This window comes from Diabrotica undecimpunctata, chromosome 3, assembly GCF_040954645.1.
Source record: "Diabrotica undecimpunctata isolate CICGRU chromosome 3, icDiaUnde3, whole genome shotgun sequence".
Lineage (NCBI taxonomy): Eukaryota > Metazoa > Arthropoda > Insecta > Coleoptera > Chrysomelidae > Diabrotica > Diabrotica undecimpunctata.
This window is the reverse complement of record NC_092805.1, coordinates 117136456-117157455: the sequence shown is the minus strand read 5'-3', so window position 1 is coordinate 117157455 and position 21000 is coordinate 117136456. Positions and strand designations below refer to the sequence as shown.

The window sequence follows — 21000 nt, the reverse complement described above, 5'->3', positions numbered from 1 at the left end:
ATAAACAATGAAGAATAGTGGAAGATGACAGTGATATGCTTTATACATAAGATGGAATATTAGAGACATTGCAACATTGAGAAAAGGGGTCATTTTACTGAGACAATACTAGATAAATTCTACGAACGGGATTTATCTTATATTTTCATAAATTTTAAACAAGCATGTGACTCCATAATCAGGAATGAACTGTACAAAGCAATGCAAGATTTCAACGTAACTTAGAATTTAATTTGACTGGTATCTAACACTTATAAACGAAATTAGAATCCAAAATCATTCTCGTAATAATTTAGAATTAAACAAGTACTGATTCAGGGAGATACGTTATTCACAACACTATTCAATCATATTTTAGAGTGAGTTATTAGTCAGATCCAAACAAAGAGAGAAGAAACAACTTTCACAAATATTTGCCAAGCTTTACCATATGCAGACGATATTGATATACTGAGCTGGACCTCATCGCATACCTCAAACGAAGAAGTGCTGCATAGAATAGGCAAGGAAAGAGAACTTTTTAACACAGTAAAAGTTAGAAAAACATCATACCTAGGCCACATACTGAGAAATAATAAGTACCAATATGCCCAACTTATAGTGAAAGGAAAAATCGAGGGAAAGAGAGGCCTAGGAAGGAAAAGACTATCGTAGCTCAGAAACATCCGACAATGGACAGGGCTAAATTTTGAACAGCTAATAAGAACAGCTGAAGATAGAGAAGAGTTTAAAATTGTAGTAGCCAACCTCCAGAGAGGGCACTTTAAGAAGAAGAAGAGCTGGACCTCAGAAGACTTAAGACTCTGAGAAGAAAACAAGAAGAACAACAGGATGGGGAAGGAAAATATTAAGGGTATATGCTGGCATATACAGAAGAAAAAAGAATGAGAATGAACCACAAAATAAATGTATAATAAAGCATCATAAATCTTTCAAGAAAAGACGGGATTATTTTATTTTTATTTTATTTTATTTTAATTATTTTTTTATTTTATTTTATTTTGTTTTATTTTGTACGTGTATTTTTTCGTAGTCTGTTGTTGCGCGATCTGTCGTATAGTCGTTTCATTTGATCTCTTACAGGCGTTTCATTTTATTGTTTCAGTCGTTTTTATTTTATTATACCTCTGCGTGAACACACCGTGTAAAATATCTATTGGCGATGAAGATAATGATGTTCAAATTATTCCCGAAATACTAGTACCGATCATTATTCCCGAAATAGAATATAAACTTTTCGGAACTACATTATATAGCTCACGTACTGTAATTACCTCCCGTGAAGATAGTACCCATACCCAATATAAATTACGGTTGAGTGCAAAAAGGTTGAGTTGAGATTTACACATTTTTAGAATGGCGTTATTCTTGCTATTATAATAAATATATTAATATTTTACCTTTTCCAATATTCTTCACCGAATTTCGACTGAACAATTGCAAGTAATCATAAACGATCAAGAGTCAGTGTTTGTTGCTCAGCAGTGTAAAAAAATTTTTAAATGAATTTCCAAAACATTTGTAATGACTTTTAAAAATTGTTACTTAAGTATCAGAATATTGATAATTAAGAGCATGATTAAATGTAAATATCTAGGTTTTTAAAAATAGTACTATATACCTCCTGGGTTACGTTTCAATTAAAATTAGCTAACCCACCACCTGTCATTAACAAAATTCCTAAGATTTGGGTCTGTGGCCTTGTTCTCATCTTCATACAGACCTACTTATTACTTACGCTAAAAGCTATTTATGCTACACACTTATTTACGATTTGTTTCGAGTTTGTAATGATCTATTTACACGTGAATTATAAGTTGAAATTACTTTTGAAAATATCGCACCCTGGCAAGAAAAATGACAGGACTCAAAATTGATAGTGTTGAGAAAAATTTACCAGGTAAATATACAGGGTGTTTCATAATATGTGTTACGAGATGTTTATTCAAGTTAAACTTAAAACTTTGCAATTATTTTTTCCAATATGTGTTGATCATATTTGTCGAAAAGTAGTGATGTTGTCGTTACGAAACTTTACTTCATTATTTTTGTAGAGAGTATAAAGTAATTGTTAATAACATCCGATATGCCGACGATACGGTATTAAATGCCGGAAGCGAACAAGAACTATAAAATCTGCGGAAAAAGGTAGTAAGAGAGATTAAAAATATGGCATTAAACCAAAGAAAACAAAAACAATGGTAATCACAAAAAAGAATATCCAAACATGAACATATTAGTCAATGACAAACTAATTGAACAAGTTGAAAAGTTGGTGTTTATTCAAGTTGCCTATTCTACATTTGACGTTTTGTTCTGAGCCTAAGGTCTCATTTATCTATCATCATAGATACTTAGAGACCTTAGGCTTAGAACAAGAAGTTAGATGTAGAATAGAACAGGTCAGAAACGCATTTCTAAAAATGAAAAAATTTTTCACCAACCGAGATCTTGATCTATCGCATGATAAAATGCTGTATACACAGTATCCTACTGCATAGCAGAGAAGTCTGGACGCTGACAATTAGCTCATTACGACGCCTAGAAAACTATGAGATGTGGATAATCAGCCGCATTCTTAAAATTCTATGGACTGACTATATTAGAAATTATATATATATATATATACAAGGATTTCCACAGTTTTCACTGTATTCCTTCGCTCAACCGTTTTCTCCAATTTTTCCTGTTTAGCCAGTCCCCTTCCTGTAGGTTTCTTCTACTCATTGCTTCGTCCACCTCATCTCTGAAAGATCTTCGGGGTCTGCCTCTCTTTCTTCTTCCCGTCCGTACCATGTTAATCTCTTCTGTTCGATGTAGTCTATTATGTCGGAGTTCATTCCCATTCTCCTCTTAATCTCCATGTTATTTATTCTGTCTCTTCTTGTTACTCTGCAGCTTCTCCTTAGGAATTCCATCTCTGTTGCTCTTATTTTGTTAATTAGAAATTAAGAAGTTTTAATTAAGAGTTGTAGAAATGAAGTTTGAAGAGTTGTAAGAGATCGTGAACTTAAAAAATACGTAGAAATTAAAAAAAAAAAACGGAAAACATCGTATCTTGGGCTTATATTCAGACACGAGAGATACAACTCCCTTCAACTACTAATGGAACGAAGAATAGTAGCCCTGGGAACTAAGCTTTTTTTGCTGACACTGATCCGGCCAGGCAAACTACAGTTGTTTTGAGTAGTATTGACCTCTGTAACAAAAACCTATATATTTCCTGCAGTCGATTTTTTGGACTTAATTAGTTATTAACAAATTAATGTTAAAAGCGGTAAATTGTTGCTTTTTTCGTCTATTAACAAAAATTGAAGCATTTGAAACAAATTTGAGAGTAATAAACTTATAGGACATATAAAAACCTTCAAAATAACGTTTTTTTAAATGTTTCTATCCTTATTTGTTATTTAGAAAGTTGCAAAATAAATAAACAATTTCGGTATTATATAAATGTTAATAATTTTTTTAAAAATACACTTATAACCTTCATATTATTCAAACAGATAGGTTAAATAGTTTAAAAGTTATTTAATATTTAATTTGTTTATCCCAAATTAAATTTTTTTGCAACAATAGTCATAAAATTATGTAGTTATAGTAATCATACGTGCAGATTCTGAAAGAAGATTTATTCTATTAACATAATTTAAAACAGATTAAGAAAAACAATTTTAAATATTGCAAAATAATTTCGCAAAAACATGTCGATTTTATTAGGCTTGCAAACAATTAAAATAACTTTTTAAGCGTTTACTGAAAAAAAAAATTTTCATATTTAGAAAATCTGTATTTTTTCACAATTTTAAAATAAAAAAATTGTCCTAGGACAATTTGGGACGAAATTAGTCCCTTTTTTAAAAAATTGATAGCAGATTTGTTTATAATAATTAAGAGTTCGTATTAGTCATTTAAAAGAACATACTCTAAAGTTTTATTGTGCAAAATTCGAAAAAGATTGCCTTTTAATGGAATCGTTCACTAAGCTTGCAAATGTGGTCTCCAAAATCGGCCGGCTTTGAAACTCGCGGGAGCAGTGGAGGGGAAGGAGCTGTTAACTGTATCTCTGGTTCTTGTTTATGGATTTCGACGTTTCTTTTTTTAGTTTTAGTCGATCCCAGTGCTCGTCAGTTTTATTAGTGTTTATGTTCAGTTTGCTACAGTTCATATGCAGTTCGTGTTATGTATGCATTCTTTTACATGGGGTTCTTTAAGCTTTCTTGTGTCCATCGTAGCAATTATTTGATGTCTTAATGTTTTTAACTGTGAGTGTAATCCTGGCGATAAGTGGGTTGTGATCTAAGGTCAAGTCTGCTCATGGATTTAAAATACCAAAGAAAATTTCGCTGTAGTTATATCTGGGACACACTGTCAACAAATGTTTGATAGTGTCCGCCGAAAAGCGACAGAATTAAAATATTAGCATTATCAACTTGTGGAAAAAACATTATATTAATCATTCAACTGTAACGAAATGAGTAAAAAAATCAAACTTATTATATTTTGTCTCAAAGTGACTAGTCTGTACAGGGTAAGATATGCAATGCTAACCTTATGGGAATTTCGCCAAGACGTTGCCAGTTTTATGTAGTGAGCGATGGCGTTCTCTGTTGTCTATCTTTCAAAATAAACGGAATAAACCAGGAGTTCTCAACAAGTCCTCACGTACAATTTTATGTAATTTACAAATATCGTTTGCTAATAATTTTACATAATACTATACATTATTTGTTTCTAATAGTAACTTATCAACTTTTATCTTTTATTAGTAGCAGTAGTATAATAAAATGTGTGTTAAATAAACATTTGTTTCAAAGTTTAAAATAATTCCGGTAATTTCTACTAACTGCCAAATTTAAAATGTTATTTATGTCCCTGCGGTGCTAATTACTGCCATAATGTGTAAGGAATTTGTAATTTTGGTTGATATCAACTGCAAATACGTTCTTCTAAGTTATTGTTGATGGAGCAGAGCTCACGTTTTTGGCAAAGAAAAATACTCAGGACTACCACGACGAAATGGATGGACCGACCTTCGAAGATTGGTTCGAAAATAACTTAATGCTAAATTTGCCAGAAAAAACTGTTATGGTAATGGACAATACCTCCTATCACAGCAGAAAGTCAGAACAATTTCCCAACAGTTCAACACTAAAAAAAGATATTTAAGAATGGCTTCTGGCAAAGGACCTATTTTTTGAAGAAGACTACCTAAAATGCTAGTTACTTGATGTAGTCAAGGCCTTCAAAGCAAAATATGACAGGTACATAATAGAAGATATTGCCAAAAAGCACAATGTGAAGATTCTGAGGCTCCCACCCTATCACTGTGAACTCAATCCAATCGAAATTTTAAAGAAGCTGAAATGCGAAATTTAATCACAGCAGCAGGTCATTACGCCAGAGAAATGAAAAAACTACGTAAACCACGTAATAGCAACAAAAAAAAATTTGGGAAATTGACAATTTGTTGGATGATATCGAACCAATTATTATAAATATAAATAACGGAGATAGTGATGACAGTGACGATAATAATGATGATGATAATAGTGAAGCAGAAACTAAATGTGACAACGATTGATAGAAAAAGGAACTAAATATAATGGTGTACAATTACGATTACTTACACACGAAATTAAATACAATGACTTCTTTTATTTTCAACTTATTTATTAGTTTTTTTTTCGGATATTTCTACGTTTTGTTACTGCCATTATATACAGTGCGGTTTTTAAAGTCCTTCCCCCCTTAACTTTTGAACGGAACAATACATAAATAAAATGTTTCTTTATATTTTAGTTTTATTTTATTTGATTTTATTTAAATCTATAAACAAATGGCTTTGTATCGCTAGCACATACTGTAAGATTAAAAACAAACTGCTTGTGTGACACAAATAAAAGGCATTTTTTAATTTCTATTTTATTTTAATTTAACCCAAGTATGTTGTAGCAAATATTATTTATGTTTGAGAACCACTGACAGAAGGAAGCCAGGCAGGGTCGTTAGTGGGCATTAGTACTTAAGCTACCCTCAACACAAAAGATGGATTAGGCTAAGTAGTAAGAAGCGACGTTTATTTTACTACAAGTTTGCAAAGACGTTTGGCATCGATGTTATGCATTTACCCTGTACAGACTAGTCACTTTGAGACAATCTATAGCCGTAAATCATTAAGGTACCCATAAAATGTCAGAAACTAATGAAGTTGTCATTGTCAAACTTTGGTAGTTGCTGCTGAAGAGCAATATATTATTAACCCTCTACTACATGAGTAAAGTTGAAAATAATTGGTTTTAACCCATATATGGTTTAGTATGCAGTAACTACAATCTGGAAGTTTTTTTGAAAATCCGTATATGGTTTGGCATGCATTATACTAAAATATTTTAGAAAAACATACAAAAATAAATATTAGTTACGAAATTGTGATAGACAATTCCATACAGTTTATACATTTGGAGTAACTTTTTTTGTACATATTTGACACTGTTAGCGATATTTTTGCCATTATGGCATGTGTATACTGTTGTCCTTACGCACATAATTTCACGGTATCTCTTACTTGCAGGAGTTTTTCTTGTTTTTTGTAGGTGTTTAGGTTCTTCCATTGGTTAACACAGGTGGAGTTCCTTGACGACTAGACGTTGAAGTGACTCTTTCTTGGTAGTGACTTCCCAGATTTACATAAATGTTGAGAAACGGCTTGTTTGAAGTCAAACAATGATATATAGCAATTTTGCTCATTTTTTATGTCCCAGAGTATCCAAGCGTTTACAACACATAGATCCAACATATAAAAAAATAGTTTATGTCATTTTCTTGATCTTAAGTGGATTCTGTAAAGAAATCTAGTCTAATAAGTCCACTCCACCCATAAGCTGATTATAAACTTTAACAGCTCGAGGGCATCGAATCTCTAGATTCACTACCAACGTAATTTAATAACATATTTGCTGGCTTGTTATCGAACCAAGTTATTAGACTTATGTTTACGTCTTCAACAAGGGCAACTTTTTCTACAATGAAACCGCTTTCTTTTTTCTTTAGTTCTTTTTTGGATGGGATTCCTGAATTTGGAACACGGTTTCATCGAACCATACCTAAAGGCAACAATCCATTTTGTAAGATAAATTTGTAATTTTGGACTATTAAACCAATTATCGGAAAATATTTTATGATTAAGGGTCTTCGGCACTGTCTCTGTCAGTAGTCTGATAACATTGCCACTGACTCCTAAATCAAGCGCTCCATTTGGAAAAGTATTGCTTTGTTTATCAGCAAAAATGTCAAAAGTCATAACTAAAACCACTACACCACTAAGTACTTGATTTTTGTATCCTATTTTTGAGGTTTTACCGGATTATATTGTTTGTGGTACTGGAATTTCGTAGGGATAATTATTGATCGTTAACAGCTAGATGTTCCTCATTGGTAACCAATAAAATACATTGTTTAATCTTAAACAGGTCGAATTTTGAACAGTTTATCATGGTCTAGATTACCAATAGGAATAGAGTTACTATTATCACTAAAATAAAGGTGTTTCTTTATAATATCCGATATATTGCAGGTCATAGATTCAAATACTTGTGGCTGACCTACAATTGCATTCCAGTAGAGCCTCGACGTTGGTAATTTCACCAATAACATCAATATTACAGTTCTTATGAATTGCTCCCTTTCGTTTTTGGTAATATTGGCAGGTTTGTTTATGTTATCCTGTAGAGCTTTTATGTTTAATTGTTTAACAATCACGGAAAGTAATTCTTTCGGAAACAAAGACAAGAAAAAAATCTGCATGGGCTCTAGCTCAATGATACATTCTGGTAGTTCTATAATGCCTTTAAATGCGTAATCACTTTTATTAAAATGCTTCATATGGCCCAATTTTCATAAAATTTTTCAGATTTCTTTTTTTTTTGTTGACAATTCTAGTTATACCAGAGCAAATAGGTATATTTTTATCCAAATTGCTTTGTTAATTGCTATCATTATCATTAGACTGAGAATGACGACAACATCGAGGAATATACTCATTATCTCAATCTGAACCTAAGTAGTCTTCACTTAGTTCTCCATCATCAGGAACACAGTTAACGTATTTAGACGAGCTAAAACTTCCCTGGATCCATTCTAAAAACAAAAACCAAAATGTTTTTTTCGATAAACGGCATAAACTAAAATAAGATTAAATGCATTTTATAATAAATGATAGCATAAAACCAGGTAATAATGTGAAATTCGATGTAGAAAAAGATTTATACAATAAAGAATAATACTTTCTCCAAAAAAATGTTTACAACAAATAACTCCACTATTTCGGTAAAAAATATTACTTTAAAGTGGAGTCATACATAAAGTACTGTACATTCATTACACGTGTACGAATGCATGAGGTTATAACGATCTTTCTCTTGTCAGCTAGGCAACCAACCATACAGATGCACAGTATAATGAGTAATAGTTATGATGTAGTCGGAATTTTCGATGTGTGATGGATATTATGCATATTACAACTCTTTGGGTAGAGAGTTAAACCCTGAAGAAATTTCAGAGATACCTTTATTTTTTTCTTTATTTATAGGCCAGTATTGTGTGGAACTGTTAACAGCAGCGCTATCTTTTGTTACAGAGTAAAGGATAGCACATCAGAGGCAGTAGATGAGGTAACATCTACGAACGCGAGACCAATTACGAAATCCTCCCATCAATCAGAACGTGTCAGTCGAAAATGGCACAATACTTCGGATTATTCATCTGAAGGGGAAAACGAAGTATCTTCGACCAAATCTATATCACAGAATGAGAAGAATCAAATGATACAGGACGCTAGAGCAGCTGCCAACGGTGGTAGTGAAGTATCGGCGTTAGATCTCTACAAAAAATCCGGAAGATATTGGGAGTGAGTAAATTTTTTTATTAATGTTAAATTAAATCAAAAGAGCTTTCGATATTTTAGAATAAATCTGTATTTGTTATAAATAAGATTCCTTCATTATAGATAAGATTATTTTTTTTTGTTTTTTAGTTAAAAAAAATAGAAAACAAATACTAAATATTTAGGATTAGGAAACATAGTTATTTTTTCATTTTTCACTCCTTTTTTATGACTTCTGTTTTCCGGGCATATCTGTTTGTGGGCATATATTTGAATGTCGTGTCATATGTAGTGTTCGACTTAATTATTGCTTAGGTACCACAAATCATTACATTATTCTGAAAACTGTTTGAAAAAACCGTAGTCAGCCATTGCACTTCCAAAGTTGTTCCATAAATTCGCACAAATTTATCGGATTCTCGTGGTGGCAAAAATTCGATATGAAACCCAGTAAAATCTTATAAAATTATAAATATTTTTTCTAACCCCCAGGTCAGCAGTCTGACATATACACATGTAATACCTAGGCTGAGCGCTGCAATATAAACCCGTTCCCCCATTGCTACAGACACACATGACGCAAAGCAGTCTCTGCATCTCTTTCTAATGGCCGGGTGTATTGACCACGTGACCTTCCCACTACCAAACACAACACACAAGTAAGGTAGCAACTTAAATCTAACTAAAGTGTTTGATGTAACAAGTCGAGTGGTTGCTAGGCGATTTTGTTTCTCGTTTTGGATCTGAATAATCGGAGTTTGCTCAGTCTAGGTCTTATGTGTCTATGGTCTGACATAAGAAGTAACATAGGAGTTCTCAATTATTGAGACATGGTAAAACAAGGGAAACAAATTGAGTGAATACTATTAGTGTAACCTTCTTCTTCATTTTTGTAAGCAATTCGACTTGTTCATTGGCGGATTCACATGCCTGCCCCATTCTGCTTATGTGGTTATTCCATTCTTTTCTGTGAAGTGTCCATTCGTTTATACACAGTACGTTACATTTTCTTCTAATGTCTTTACTCCTCTTTTGATATCTCGGAGTATTTCTAGTAATTTTTCTCATTACTCTTATCTCTGCCGTTTCATGTAGTCTTTGTGTTGTGGCTGTGTCGGGACTTGTTTCTAATGCATGTCACTATTGGTCTTACACTAGCTTTGTAAATTATTGACTTCATCTCAGTGTTTATATGTGGGCTTTGCCATATAGTGTTATTAAGGCATCCTGCTAGTCTATTTCCTTTTTGTAATTGATCTCTCACTAATTAAAGAGAGAGAAATACAATACTTGGGTCATGTGTTGAGGTGAAAGATATGAATTACTCCAAATCATATTGGAAGGTAAAGTTCAGGGTAAAAGATCTGTTGGAAGACGCCAGAACTCGTGGCTGAAAGACCTAAGGAGATGGTTTGACCGCTCATCCACAGAAATTTTTCGTGCAGCAGTTTCCAAAGCTACAATTGCTATTTAGATCTCCAACCTTCGAAAGGAGACGACGCAATAAGATGAAGAAGATGATGAACCACACAAAGATGGTCGTTTTTCAATCTTGTCGATAAGTAGTTCACCATCGAGGTGCTCCATCGGACAACACAAGTCTTCACACATCGATTAACTTCTTCAAGCTAGAAAAATAAGCTCCTATCGAAGCAAGCAGCGTCATTAAACTCTCTAATTTCGGGGACAGAATCATAGAGAACGCCGCGTTTTTTTTGTGGTCACGCGACAGGCGACGAAAACGCGTACATACAAGCGGCCTTAGAGAACGCCTCGTTTTTTGTCGCCACGCGACAGGCGACGAAAAACTTGTGCATAACAGCGACCTTAATGTCAAAACTGCTTATTTTCGATTGTACTAGTACGTTTTTCGAAACTATACAACTTCAGTAGTTTGTAATATGAAAGTTTAAATTCAGCGTTTTTTAAGCATGTTTCAAATGCGACATATTTGTTGTCAAAACTCAAAATCAAAATTTCATGTTATAGGTTTTGAAGATTAGGCTCCACACCGATGTGTGGAATTTCCATTGTCATTTCGATCGATCGAAGTGATCAATTTTTTGATATCATGAGAATCGTAAAAAACGACAAGAATCGCTCAAAGATTATTTATGTAACGGCTTTATAGGAACTGACTTCATTTGCGGCAAAATGCAAATATTGTATACGAGAGTTGCACTCTTCATCTTTACAATGCATTCTGATTTTTGTCGAGAGGACACTCTAAAGATATCGAATTTTTACCGTCGAGTTGTTACACTGATTTCGCGAGCGTAACTGACATTCAAAATCGCCGGTCGCTTCAAGCGTTGTTTCTGAGAGAACGGTTTATTCTACACCAAAAGGGCTAATAAACATTTTTGTTCAAAATTGTCTCATCTGCATTTCTTGATAAATCGATGTTTTCCGTTTTCGTCCTTCTACGAGGGGCTTTTAGGGGTAAGCCCGAGGGCAACTTTTTTGTATCTTTTTTGGGGTCCCACAATTGACATTCTCGGAAAATTCAGCTTGTTCGTCTCGTTTGTAGAGATCAAATCTCTGACGACTGGACTAATTTTGTATCATCTTCCTTTGTTAATTTCATTCATTTTTAAATTAAACAGCTTAGGGCCCAATTAGTCCTTCTGTCTTATTCCGCTGCCTATGTCTATAGGTTCTGTAAGTTTTTCGTCTATTCTGACTTCCATTTTGTTGTTCCAGTTTCTTTTGTTGTTTCTGTATTAGTATAACCTAGTATATAGTCAAACAGTGAAGTGCGTTTTCTTGACAACATATTTTCTGACACAAATTAGAAAAAAGTCAATGTTAAATTTAAACGTTTTACTTTTAAAAGTAAACAAAAATATATTTTAAAGGTAGTTAAACATATTCTTCCGTTTCTAATCTTACTGATATGATAATGTTGTCGAATAATTAATTATATTAATATGACCATATCAATTATAAAGGAAATCTGTTCTGATTATGTACGGAATTGACTGTATTTTATTTATTATAGTTTTGAATATAATGAAATATTTAATATTGTCAAATGGACCAAATAAAATATCTGTGCTTTCCTACTGATCGTTTCTTCCAACATGGACAAAATATGAGTCCATGGCGCAACTGTTTTAAAACAACAGTTGACAACTAGTCTCAATCGGTTTATAACCAGTTTACAACCTAAATGAAACTTGTGTCCGCCCACGGAGCGAATGGTTCTGAATCATTTGTGTTTATTTATTCGAGCGGTACTTACTTACTTTCCGTGTCCGGAACACCAACAGCTTTAAATTTTGTGTTTCCAATGGTTGGCCACATATATGACCCTGTCATTCGCTAAGAATAGGTCCTCTTTTGTGCAGGTCTCTCTCATCTCTGTGCATGATAGTAGATGGTGACTATTTTGAACCGCGCCACAGTCGCAGGTATCGTCCTCCTTGTATCCCCATTTCTTCAGGTTACTAGCACAACGTGAAACGCCAGTTCTTAGTCTGTTTAGCGCTTTCCATGTGGGATACGGCAAATTGTGTCCAGCGGCCATTTCCTCTAAGGGAGCAAAATGTGTTGTAGCTGATGCTTGCCATAGGTGTATTCGGCGGGTCTTTGGCTCTTCGGGAAGGGATCCTGATTTTTTCAGAAAGCTTTTCCGAGATCTTAATTACGAGATTCGAGCGGTGCCGTGGTTTTTTATGTCGATTTCTGACGAGGAGGACATGCTTGATTGCCATCGCAGTTGAGTACCGCAGGGTTCGTAGAGTTCACAGGGAAGATATTGGGTGCATCCCTACTTTGAAAAGAATACAAAATCACGCCTGATAGAAAGTTAATTGCTTTTTATAGAATGCCTAAAGAATCTTTTGTCATGCTTTCCCAGTCACGTCTTTCAAAGACTTCAATCAATTATTGCAGTAGGTATGCAAATAATTTTACTGTAATTTTATATAAATAAAAAAAAATGGTGGGTAGCACTTAGGGAGTGCCGTCAGAAGTGAGTATTTTTTATAGCACATTATTATTATGTGTAGGTTAATAAAATTTTATGTCTACTTATTACTTAACTGTTAATATATTTTTTATAATAACACCACACATTTAAGTTCTTTAAAATATAAAAAAATCTTAATTTTTCTCTTTAAAAATTTTGTTGATAATGATTTTAGTAATTTTCAAAATTTGTTAAATATAATATAGAAATTTATTCATCATTACATTTTCATTATTCTCTTGTATTTATGTTTAATTACTTCATTTTGATTATCATTATATTTCATTATAACGGATTTAAAAAATTAATTACTATTTTCGTTTGGAATACAATGTTTGTATTTTGAGAACGATTTCCGAAGTGGAAATCGAAACGTCAAAAATAAACTTATTTTAAACTTAAATTGTGGCTTATTCCCAACGAAAGAAGTAATTGCATTAAGATTCACAAGAAAGTAGCTTCAGAACAGGATTAAAAAAAACAAAAAACGGGATATGGCACTCCGGGAGTGACATAAATAAAAAATATAAAGTATGCGTAGATAAATAAATCAATCACATGACTTAATTTCGTCGTAATACCAAAATGTTTATATGAGATCTAGAACTAATGTATTGTAAAAGCGATAAACGGGTACCAAAAGGGACACAGTTAACAGAAAAAAAAGGAGAAAAGGACAAGTCTATCCGTCCGAATAAGTTTTAAATATAAACTAACGGAATTAAAAAAACATTTACAAAAGTGGTGAGAGGAATGGGCTGATATATTATGAGGAGTTTGACACTTTTTCAAGATTTCGATCGAATATGCACTATGAAAATAATTTTAATGGAATTTGACATCAATAAAAATGGGTAAATATAAAAATCGTGCTCGGCGTTACTTCCGGAGATTGTCAATTTCTACAATAATACAAGGAGTGGTATTGATCATTTATATCTACCGGATCTGAAAGGTATTCTTGTAATAGTACATATAATGGTAATCATAGAAATGGGAACCTAATATGCCTATAATTTGGTTCTATTTTTTTTTTTTTTTTCATTGTTTACTTATATAGTGTGACCCATTTAGATTGGAAACATCTCTATAAAATTTGTTAACCGAATATACCTAACCAATTTTTTTTTCAATATCATATAATAAAAGGTCTACCTCGGAACATAATTTAAAGTAATTATTCAAATTACCAGGGCATACCAGGCATGCTTTTTTTTCAAAAATTCCTACGCCATAGTTTTAGAGAGGCTTCAAATAGTTATGATAAAAATTTAATTGAAATATATTTATTAATAACAAAGTTATGACAAAAATTTTGTGGTTATGACAAAAGTTTTAAAACTTACTAGGCTACAAGTCAAAAAAGAACACTCTGTATCAAATGACTGTCATGGAAATATAATTTTAGTTTAAATCCTAGTTGTCTCTACCAATCCACCATCTAATTTCTGCACATGCCTGTTGAATTCTTGCACGAAGTTTGTCTACGTTTCTTCGGCGGGTTGGGTAAAATTTTGTTTGATAACTCCCCAGAGGAAGAATTCTAAAATTATGAGATCTTGATATCTGGATAACTAATCTATCAACGGACTACCAAGACTTATCCAACAGTTTAGAAAACTTTCATTTAGCTATTGCTTCCCAATTCTGGCGTAATGAAAAAACACCCATCTAACTGGATACACTTAGTTCATTAAGTGAAAGCTCATGAATAGCATCCCACAAGAAGGTTTTTAAAAATTTTAAAAAGTTTTTTGAGTTCATGTTTTCCTCAAAGAAAGGTCCACTAATTCGCTAGTTAATAGCTATTCCAAACATAAATTTTTTGAGAATACTGGCTTGTATAGTTTATTACTAATGGGGGTTATCTGCTGTTTAATAGCAACAGTTTTGTGATAGTGGTACTCTATTTGTAGTGAAAGTGGCTTCGTCGCTAAACAATACATTTTTTAGAAAATTTATGTTGTTTTAATATTCCAATTGATTTCATAATTCCCTCTTCTTCTTTGTAAGGGGATATTTTCTAAATTCGGTTTTATTCGGTTATTTTTATTACCTTAAAGTTGCTAATAAAACAATCGGCATGTCTGCCATTAAATATTATACAAACTTCTCTGCCACTTCTTTCGTTATCTCCCAAAAAACGGATAGCCATGACAGCAGTGGCGGCTTTTGGGGGTAGGCAGGATAGGCCGGGCCTACCCAATAATTTTAAGAGCTTTAAAATTGAAAAACATATGTTCAAAAATTATGTTAATCCATGTAAATAACTTTTAAATGTACTAAATCACTTAATACATTAGCGTCCGTTAAAACAACTATGATATCATATAACCATAGAAAGCATCGAATCGTATTCAGGCATTTTAAATATCATTAATAGGCCCGATCGGAACTGGCCGACCCAGCTCACATAAGATCCCCGTACAAAAAGCGTTTGAAGTTAAGCAGCTTGCCGGACAACGATTTATATTGTCGTGTTTATGCTAGCTGTTTAGGCACCAGACGATCGGGCCTACGCCGATCATCGTCACTTGTAATGTAATTATCGAATTGTAATATAAATTTTCTTTTAAATTATGATAAAAAAATATGTAACATAATCTATAATTGTAACATATTTTTAAACAAACAACACAATTGCAAACAAGTGCACGGTTGCCTCGAAAAAAAAAAGATTCCCGCTCTCACAAAAAAAATATGTATTACACACACTGGCGGCTACAGAATTTTTTTGGGGAGGTCATGGATCTTGAGGGTGATTACTTTTCTCTGATGCAAGGTCACTTTTAGTCTTACCACCAATAGGATAAGTGGGTTTTCAAATATTTTTAGGTGGGGTCATAACCCCGTGACCCCTTCCTCTGGATCCGCCACTGATTACACATAGCTATATGTAATTTGCTGGCTTGGCCTACCCAAAATTTTACCACACCAGCCGCCACTGCATGACAGAAAATATTATGAAAAGACTTGGAAGTAAATATTGTCGCAGTGACATTGAAATTTGTCACAAATGTTAAACAGTAATATCATTTTCAAGGCAACTAAGATTTAAGTTGAAATATTAAGTTTTAATAGCTTGTAAAGTTAATAATCTGGTTGCGTTACTTTCATTAAATTGTTATGCTATTATTAACATTATTTTGTAGTGGTGGTTTATTATTAAAATTAGTTAAAAAGTGATAATTTTCATAGATATCTGTGGATAGATAGTGTTCTTTGGTGACTCGTAGCTTAGTGAGTTTTAAGATTGTAAGTTGTCATAACTTCGTTACTAATAAATATATTTTAATAAAATTCTTGACATAGCTATTTGAAGCCGCTCTAAATCCAGTGGCGTACGAATTTTGTTAATAAAAAGATCTCGATAAAAATTCTCTATTTTTGACTAACAAAAAATATCTTAGTATGTCATGTCATAGTATAAACATTCTAAATTATGTCCCGAAGTAGTCCTTTATTACATGCCATTTTAAAAAATTGGTTAAAATCAATTATTACAAACTTAAAATTTTATACAGGTGTTTCCAATCTAAATGGATCACACTATATGTTATTTTTCTAAGTACTGACTTTTATAATTTAAACTCTAAGAACTAGTCTGGAATTATTGTCCGGTGTCGTTTCATATTTGGGATATAGACCACAATAAGTATACAAGGTGTTCTAAGTAGACGTCTTCGATATATCTCTGAAAAGTATCGAATTTGAAATCTGAAAATTGCTACGCATAGTTGTAGCTGATCTAGTAGTCTATATTTACAGCTTGCTATCACTTCCTTTAGAACCGTAAGTCGCCATTAACTTTGTTATTTTTAGTGGAATACTCCGCATATTATTGTATGGACGCAAAATAAAGCCTAGATTTGTTAAAGATTAGGGGAACTTCCGAAAAAGACGGAATTTCATAGAAAAACTAAAATATGGGAGAGAAAGTTTAGTGCAAACATATCCCATGCATACGAGCACTACCATTCTTAAGTTTAAGGAGGGTAGTAGGATAATACTCTCCAATTCAAAGGACAAGCATGAGGCCCAGAGAACTGAGTATACTTCTCCGAAAGTTTTTGGTGAGCTGAATAAGAATCTGAGCTCCAACTTGCCGAATTGGCTCTGGTTTTAAAGATATCCTAACAATGGAAAAATAGTAGAAACATATAATATAAATTGACTGCTACAATTCAGTCGCGTTCCCCCAGTGCGACAGCGAAAACTGACGCAAAGCAGTCCCTGCATCTCTTTCTTATTTGCCAGGTTTATCCACCACGTGACTTAAATAACCTATGAGAAGGTCACGTGGTCGATAATCCCGGCAAATTAGAAAGAGGAGCTTATCTCTGTCGCAACTGGGGGAACGCGACTGTATTGCAGCAATAAGTCTATTTTTTGTATTATATATCTATGGATTAAGAAATGAAATTTGATAGAGTGATAAATTTCATGTGAAAGTAGGATTGCACCAAGGCTCGGTGGTCCTTATTTATTCTCATTAGTTCTGGATCAAATAACAGCGAAACTACAGGGTAATATTCCGTGGTGCTTAATGTATGCTGATGATGTAGTGTTGGTAGGAAATAGTGAAAGCAACTTCGAACAAAAACTGGAACAGTGGAGACAAGCTCTTAAGAAAAAAGGTTTAAAATTTAGTAGGACAAAAACAGAGTATTTGGAATGTTCATTTAAATATGGAGTTAGTACAAATATAATGATATATTTGGATGGTGAAATGATTGTGAAAAGTAATAGTTTTAAGTACCTAGGATCGATGTTACAGAATAATGGAGGAATAGATGAAGATGCATGCAGTGGAATTAGGGTTGGACGGATGAAGTGAAATGAAGTGAGTGGTGTGTTGTGTGACAGAAAAATTCCAATGAAGCTGAAGGGATAATTCTAACAGCCATAAGAGCAGCTATGATATGCGGAACTGAATGTTGGGCTGTTAAAAAGAAAGAGGAACAATGAATGCATGTGGCGGAAATGAGAATGCTTAGATGGATGAGTGGAGTGGCAAAAAAGGATAAAATTAGTAATGAGTATATCAGGGAAAGTCTAGGGGTAGCACCGATTGTTGCCAAGATGAGAGAGCATAGATTAAGATGGTTTGGCCACGTTCAACGTAGAGGCGTTAATCACCCAATAAGAAGAATTGATGATCGCTGCGGGTTCCTGGAAGTAGTAGGAGAGGAAGACCAAAAAAGATCTGCGGGGGGAGGCTTAGGCAGGACATGTTGGTAAAGGGTATTAATATTGATATGACCCAAGATAGACACTTATGGGGAAGTGTAATTAGAGAAGCCGACCCCGCATAGGGATAAAGGCAAAGAGAATGATGATGATGATGGATTAAGAAATGAAGTTCTAATATTTCTTCTTCTTCTTAAGGTGCCATGCATTTCTGCGTAGGCGTCCACCGTACATCGTCTTGTCAGGTGAGATGTTAAATATTCTGGATTAAATATATCTGTTTTTAGCAGCATTGCGAAGCATTTCATAGCTGTGGATTCCTGTCCATTGTCGAATATTGCGCAGCCATGACATTTTTTTTACGTCCGAGACCTCTCCTACCCTCTATTTTCCCTTCGAGTATCAGTTGCTGAAAAGTGTATCGTTCTCCTCGTATAATGTGCCCCAAGTATGCAGTCTTCTTACTTTTTACATAATTAAAAAGTTCCCTATCCTGTAAGCCCGCTCTTCTGAGTACTTCCTCATTTCTGACCCTGTCCGTCCATGATATTCTGAGCATTCGACGCAGGCACCACATTTCGAACACTTCAAGTTTGTTAATGGAACTGGCCTTTAACGTCCATGCTTCCATTCCGTACAGGAGAACAGGCCACACGTAACACTTAAGCATCTTGTATCGGAGGTTGAAGGTTAATATTTAGAAGTACAAATGTAGAAGACGAACAAAAATGATAATATGGTAAAACATTGTCAATTAATTCAAAAATCTATGAAAGCTTAAGGACTCTCTTGACATATACTGCTGAAATTTTAACAGAAACCTCAAATCTCAAAAGACTGCTGGAAACATTAGAGATAAAGATACTTCATAGAATAGCTGGAGGGACACTCTTAAAAGAACTTAAAGCACAAGACACGCGTGAAATGTCGAAGATATTAATAATTGGATATTAAGAAGAAAAAAGAGTGAAATAAAAATATTAACGGCACGGAAGAAGGAATATTGCTGAGCCTCGCTCGAGATAAGTCACGAGTAGGACATCGGAGCGTTCACCAAAGAGATGGACCAGGACCTAAATAAGGAGGAAACCATGTATTATAATGTTTACAAGAATATGGGCGATAAAAGCAAAAAACTGTCTTCCAGATAAAAAAAAATTTCGTTTAACTCTTTACACTCGTAATCATGCTTTAAAAAGATAGCAAATAACTCGTATGTCGCCGAAGCGGCGACATATACATGCGATGTCCCCTGTATGGGAACATACGAGCGCAACGGTAAAACACGAGTCATGTCCTCCCTATGGGGACATACGAGTGCAAAGTGAAGCCATGAGTTTATATAATGAAGCCATCTGAGAATAATTAGCGCTGGCCGAAGTCAGTGAGGTCTTTATAATAATTGGTGAGCCACTCAGTAAAATAAAATATGCTGACGACACAGTCCTTTTGGCGGGAACACTAGAAGATCTTGCCCGACAACTCAATATGCATTGCAACAATTATGGATTAAAACTAAATCTGAAGAAAACTAAGTTCATGGGAATTACGAAAGCACAAAACAGAGATAAAGTAGTACTCAATAATACAAAAATTGAGCAAATATCCTCGTACAAATAACTTGGAGCTTGGATCACAGAAGATATTGATCAAATAAAAGGAATAAGTTGCCGCATAAAGTTGTAAGATAATTTTTTAATAGAATGAAGATTTTTTGAAATATTAGTATGAATATACTGCTGCGGATAATATGCTGCTAGTATACTGCTAATATAGTATGAATATACTGCTGTATGATATATAACGCTGCGGATAAGAATGCTACGATGTCATATTTTCTTAACTGTTTTATATGAAGTTAAGTCTTGGGCACATTAAAACCCTAGACATATTCGAAATGGGGTGTTACCGGCGTATTCTAAAAATATCATGGACGGATCGCAAAATAAATGTAGATACAAGTGCTCGAACAACTAGGAAAACAACGTGAAGTTTTAAACTCAATAAAAATGAGAAAGTGGGAATATTTGGGACACATTATGAGAGGTGAGAAATACGAACTATTAAGGAATATAATGTAGTGCAAAATTAAAAGACAGAAGAAGCGTAGGAAGGCGTAAAAATTCGTGGCTACACAATCTCCGTGAATGGCTTAGAACTTTTCAGATACGTAACAAACAAAACTATAATTGCCAGAATAATTTCCAATTTCCGATAGCAGCGGAACTTGAAGAAGAGGAAGATCGGTGGATAGCGAATATATTTAGGGTGTGAGAAGTGTTTGTCTCCAGTGAGTCAGTAATAATTGTGTCTGCTTCTTAATTTCTTTATTTTTATGAAGTCAAAATAAGAGCCTTAAGGTGTAAATGCGTAAAGAATACATGTGAAATGTGTATTTATGTGATTAAATAACAACTTGTATTTTTTTATGACAGTACCACACAAATATGGAAACTAAAAACATCTGCAGCTTTTATATCGGAAGCCAAGATACAGTTGTCAAAATAAACATCTGATGTATCTATCTTATTGTGTGATATTCCTATCGTATCTTGATTTAATTTCTTTTCAGTGTAGAGCTGAAAATACGCGCTAATAGCACTGTGTAGTGTGTACTAAAACACTCGTAGTCATTATAAGGAAGAATTGCCTCGTTTCTCCAGAGTTTTATTCTAAAAATAAGCACTTTTTCATTGACTTGAATCCAGAGCAAACATTTTAACCCTGAAGTGGTGAAGTGATATAATCTTGACATAAACGGTGACGTGGAGTCTAACCGTACCCTAACCGTTTAAAATCATAAAAAACCAATGAAAACATTAATTTTGTCATACAAGAAATAAAAATCATTTTAGTAGGATTTTATTAAAAAAATTAAACCGGTATTTTGAAATAATTTTAACTTTATTCAAAAATAAGAGTATTTTTAGTATAGGTGAAAAATGATATATTG

At 33.6% G+C, this 21000-nt stretch overlaps 1 protein-coding gene across 1 annotated transcript in view; it reads left to right on the top strand.

Moving 5' to 3' along the window:
- LOC140437277 (uncharacterized) overlaps positions 1 to 21000 on the top strand; it is a 76992-nt gene that overhangs the window by 4849 nt on the left and 51143 nt on the right. The window contains exon 3 of the mRNA XM_072526708.1: positions 8639 to 8908. Within this exon, the coding sequence (XP_072382809.1) occupies positions 8639 to 8908 (270 nt within the window). The remainder of the gene's footprint in view (positions 1 to 8638; positions 8909 to 21000) is intronic.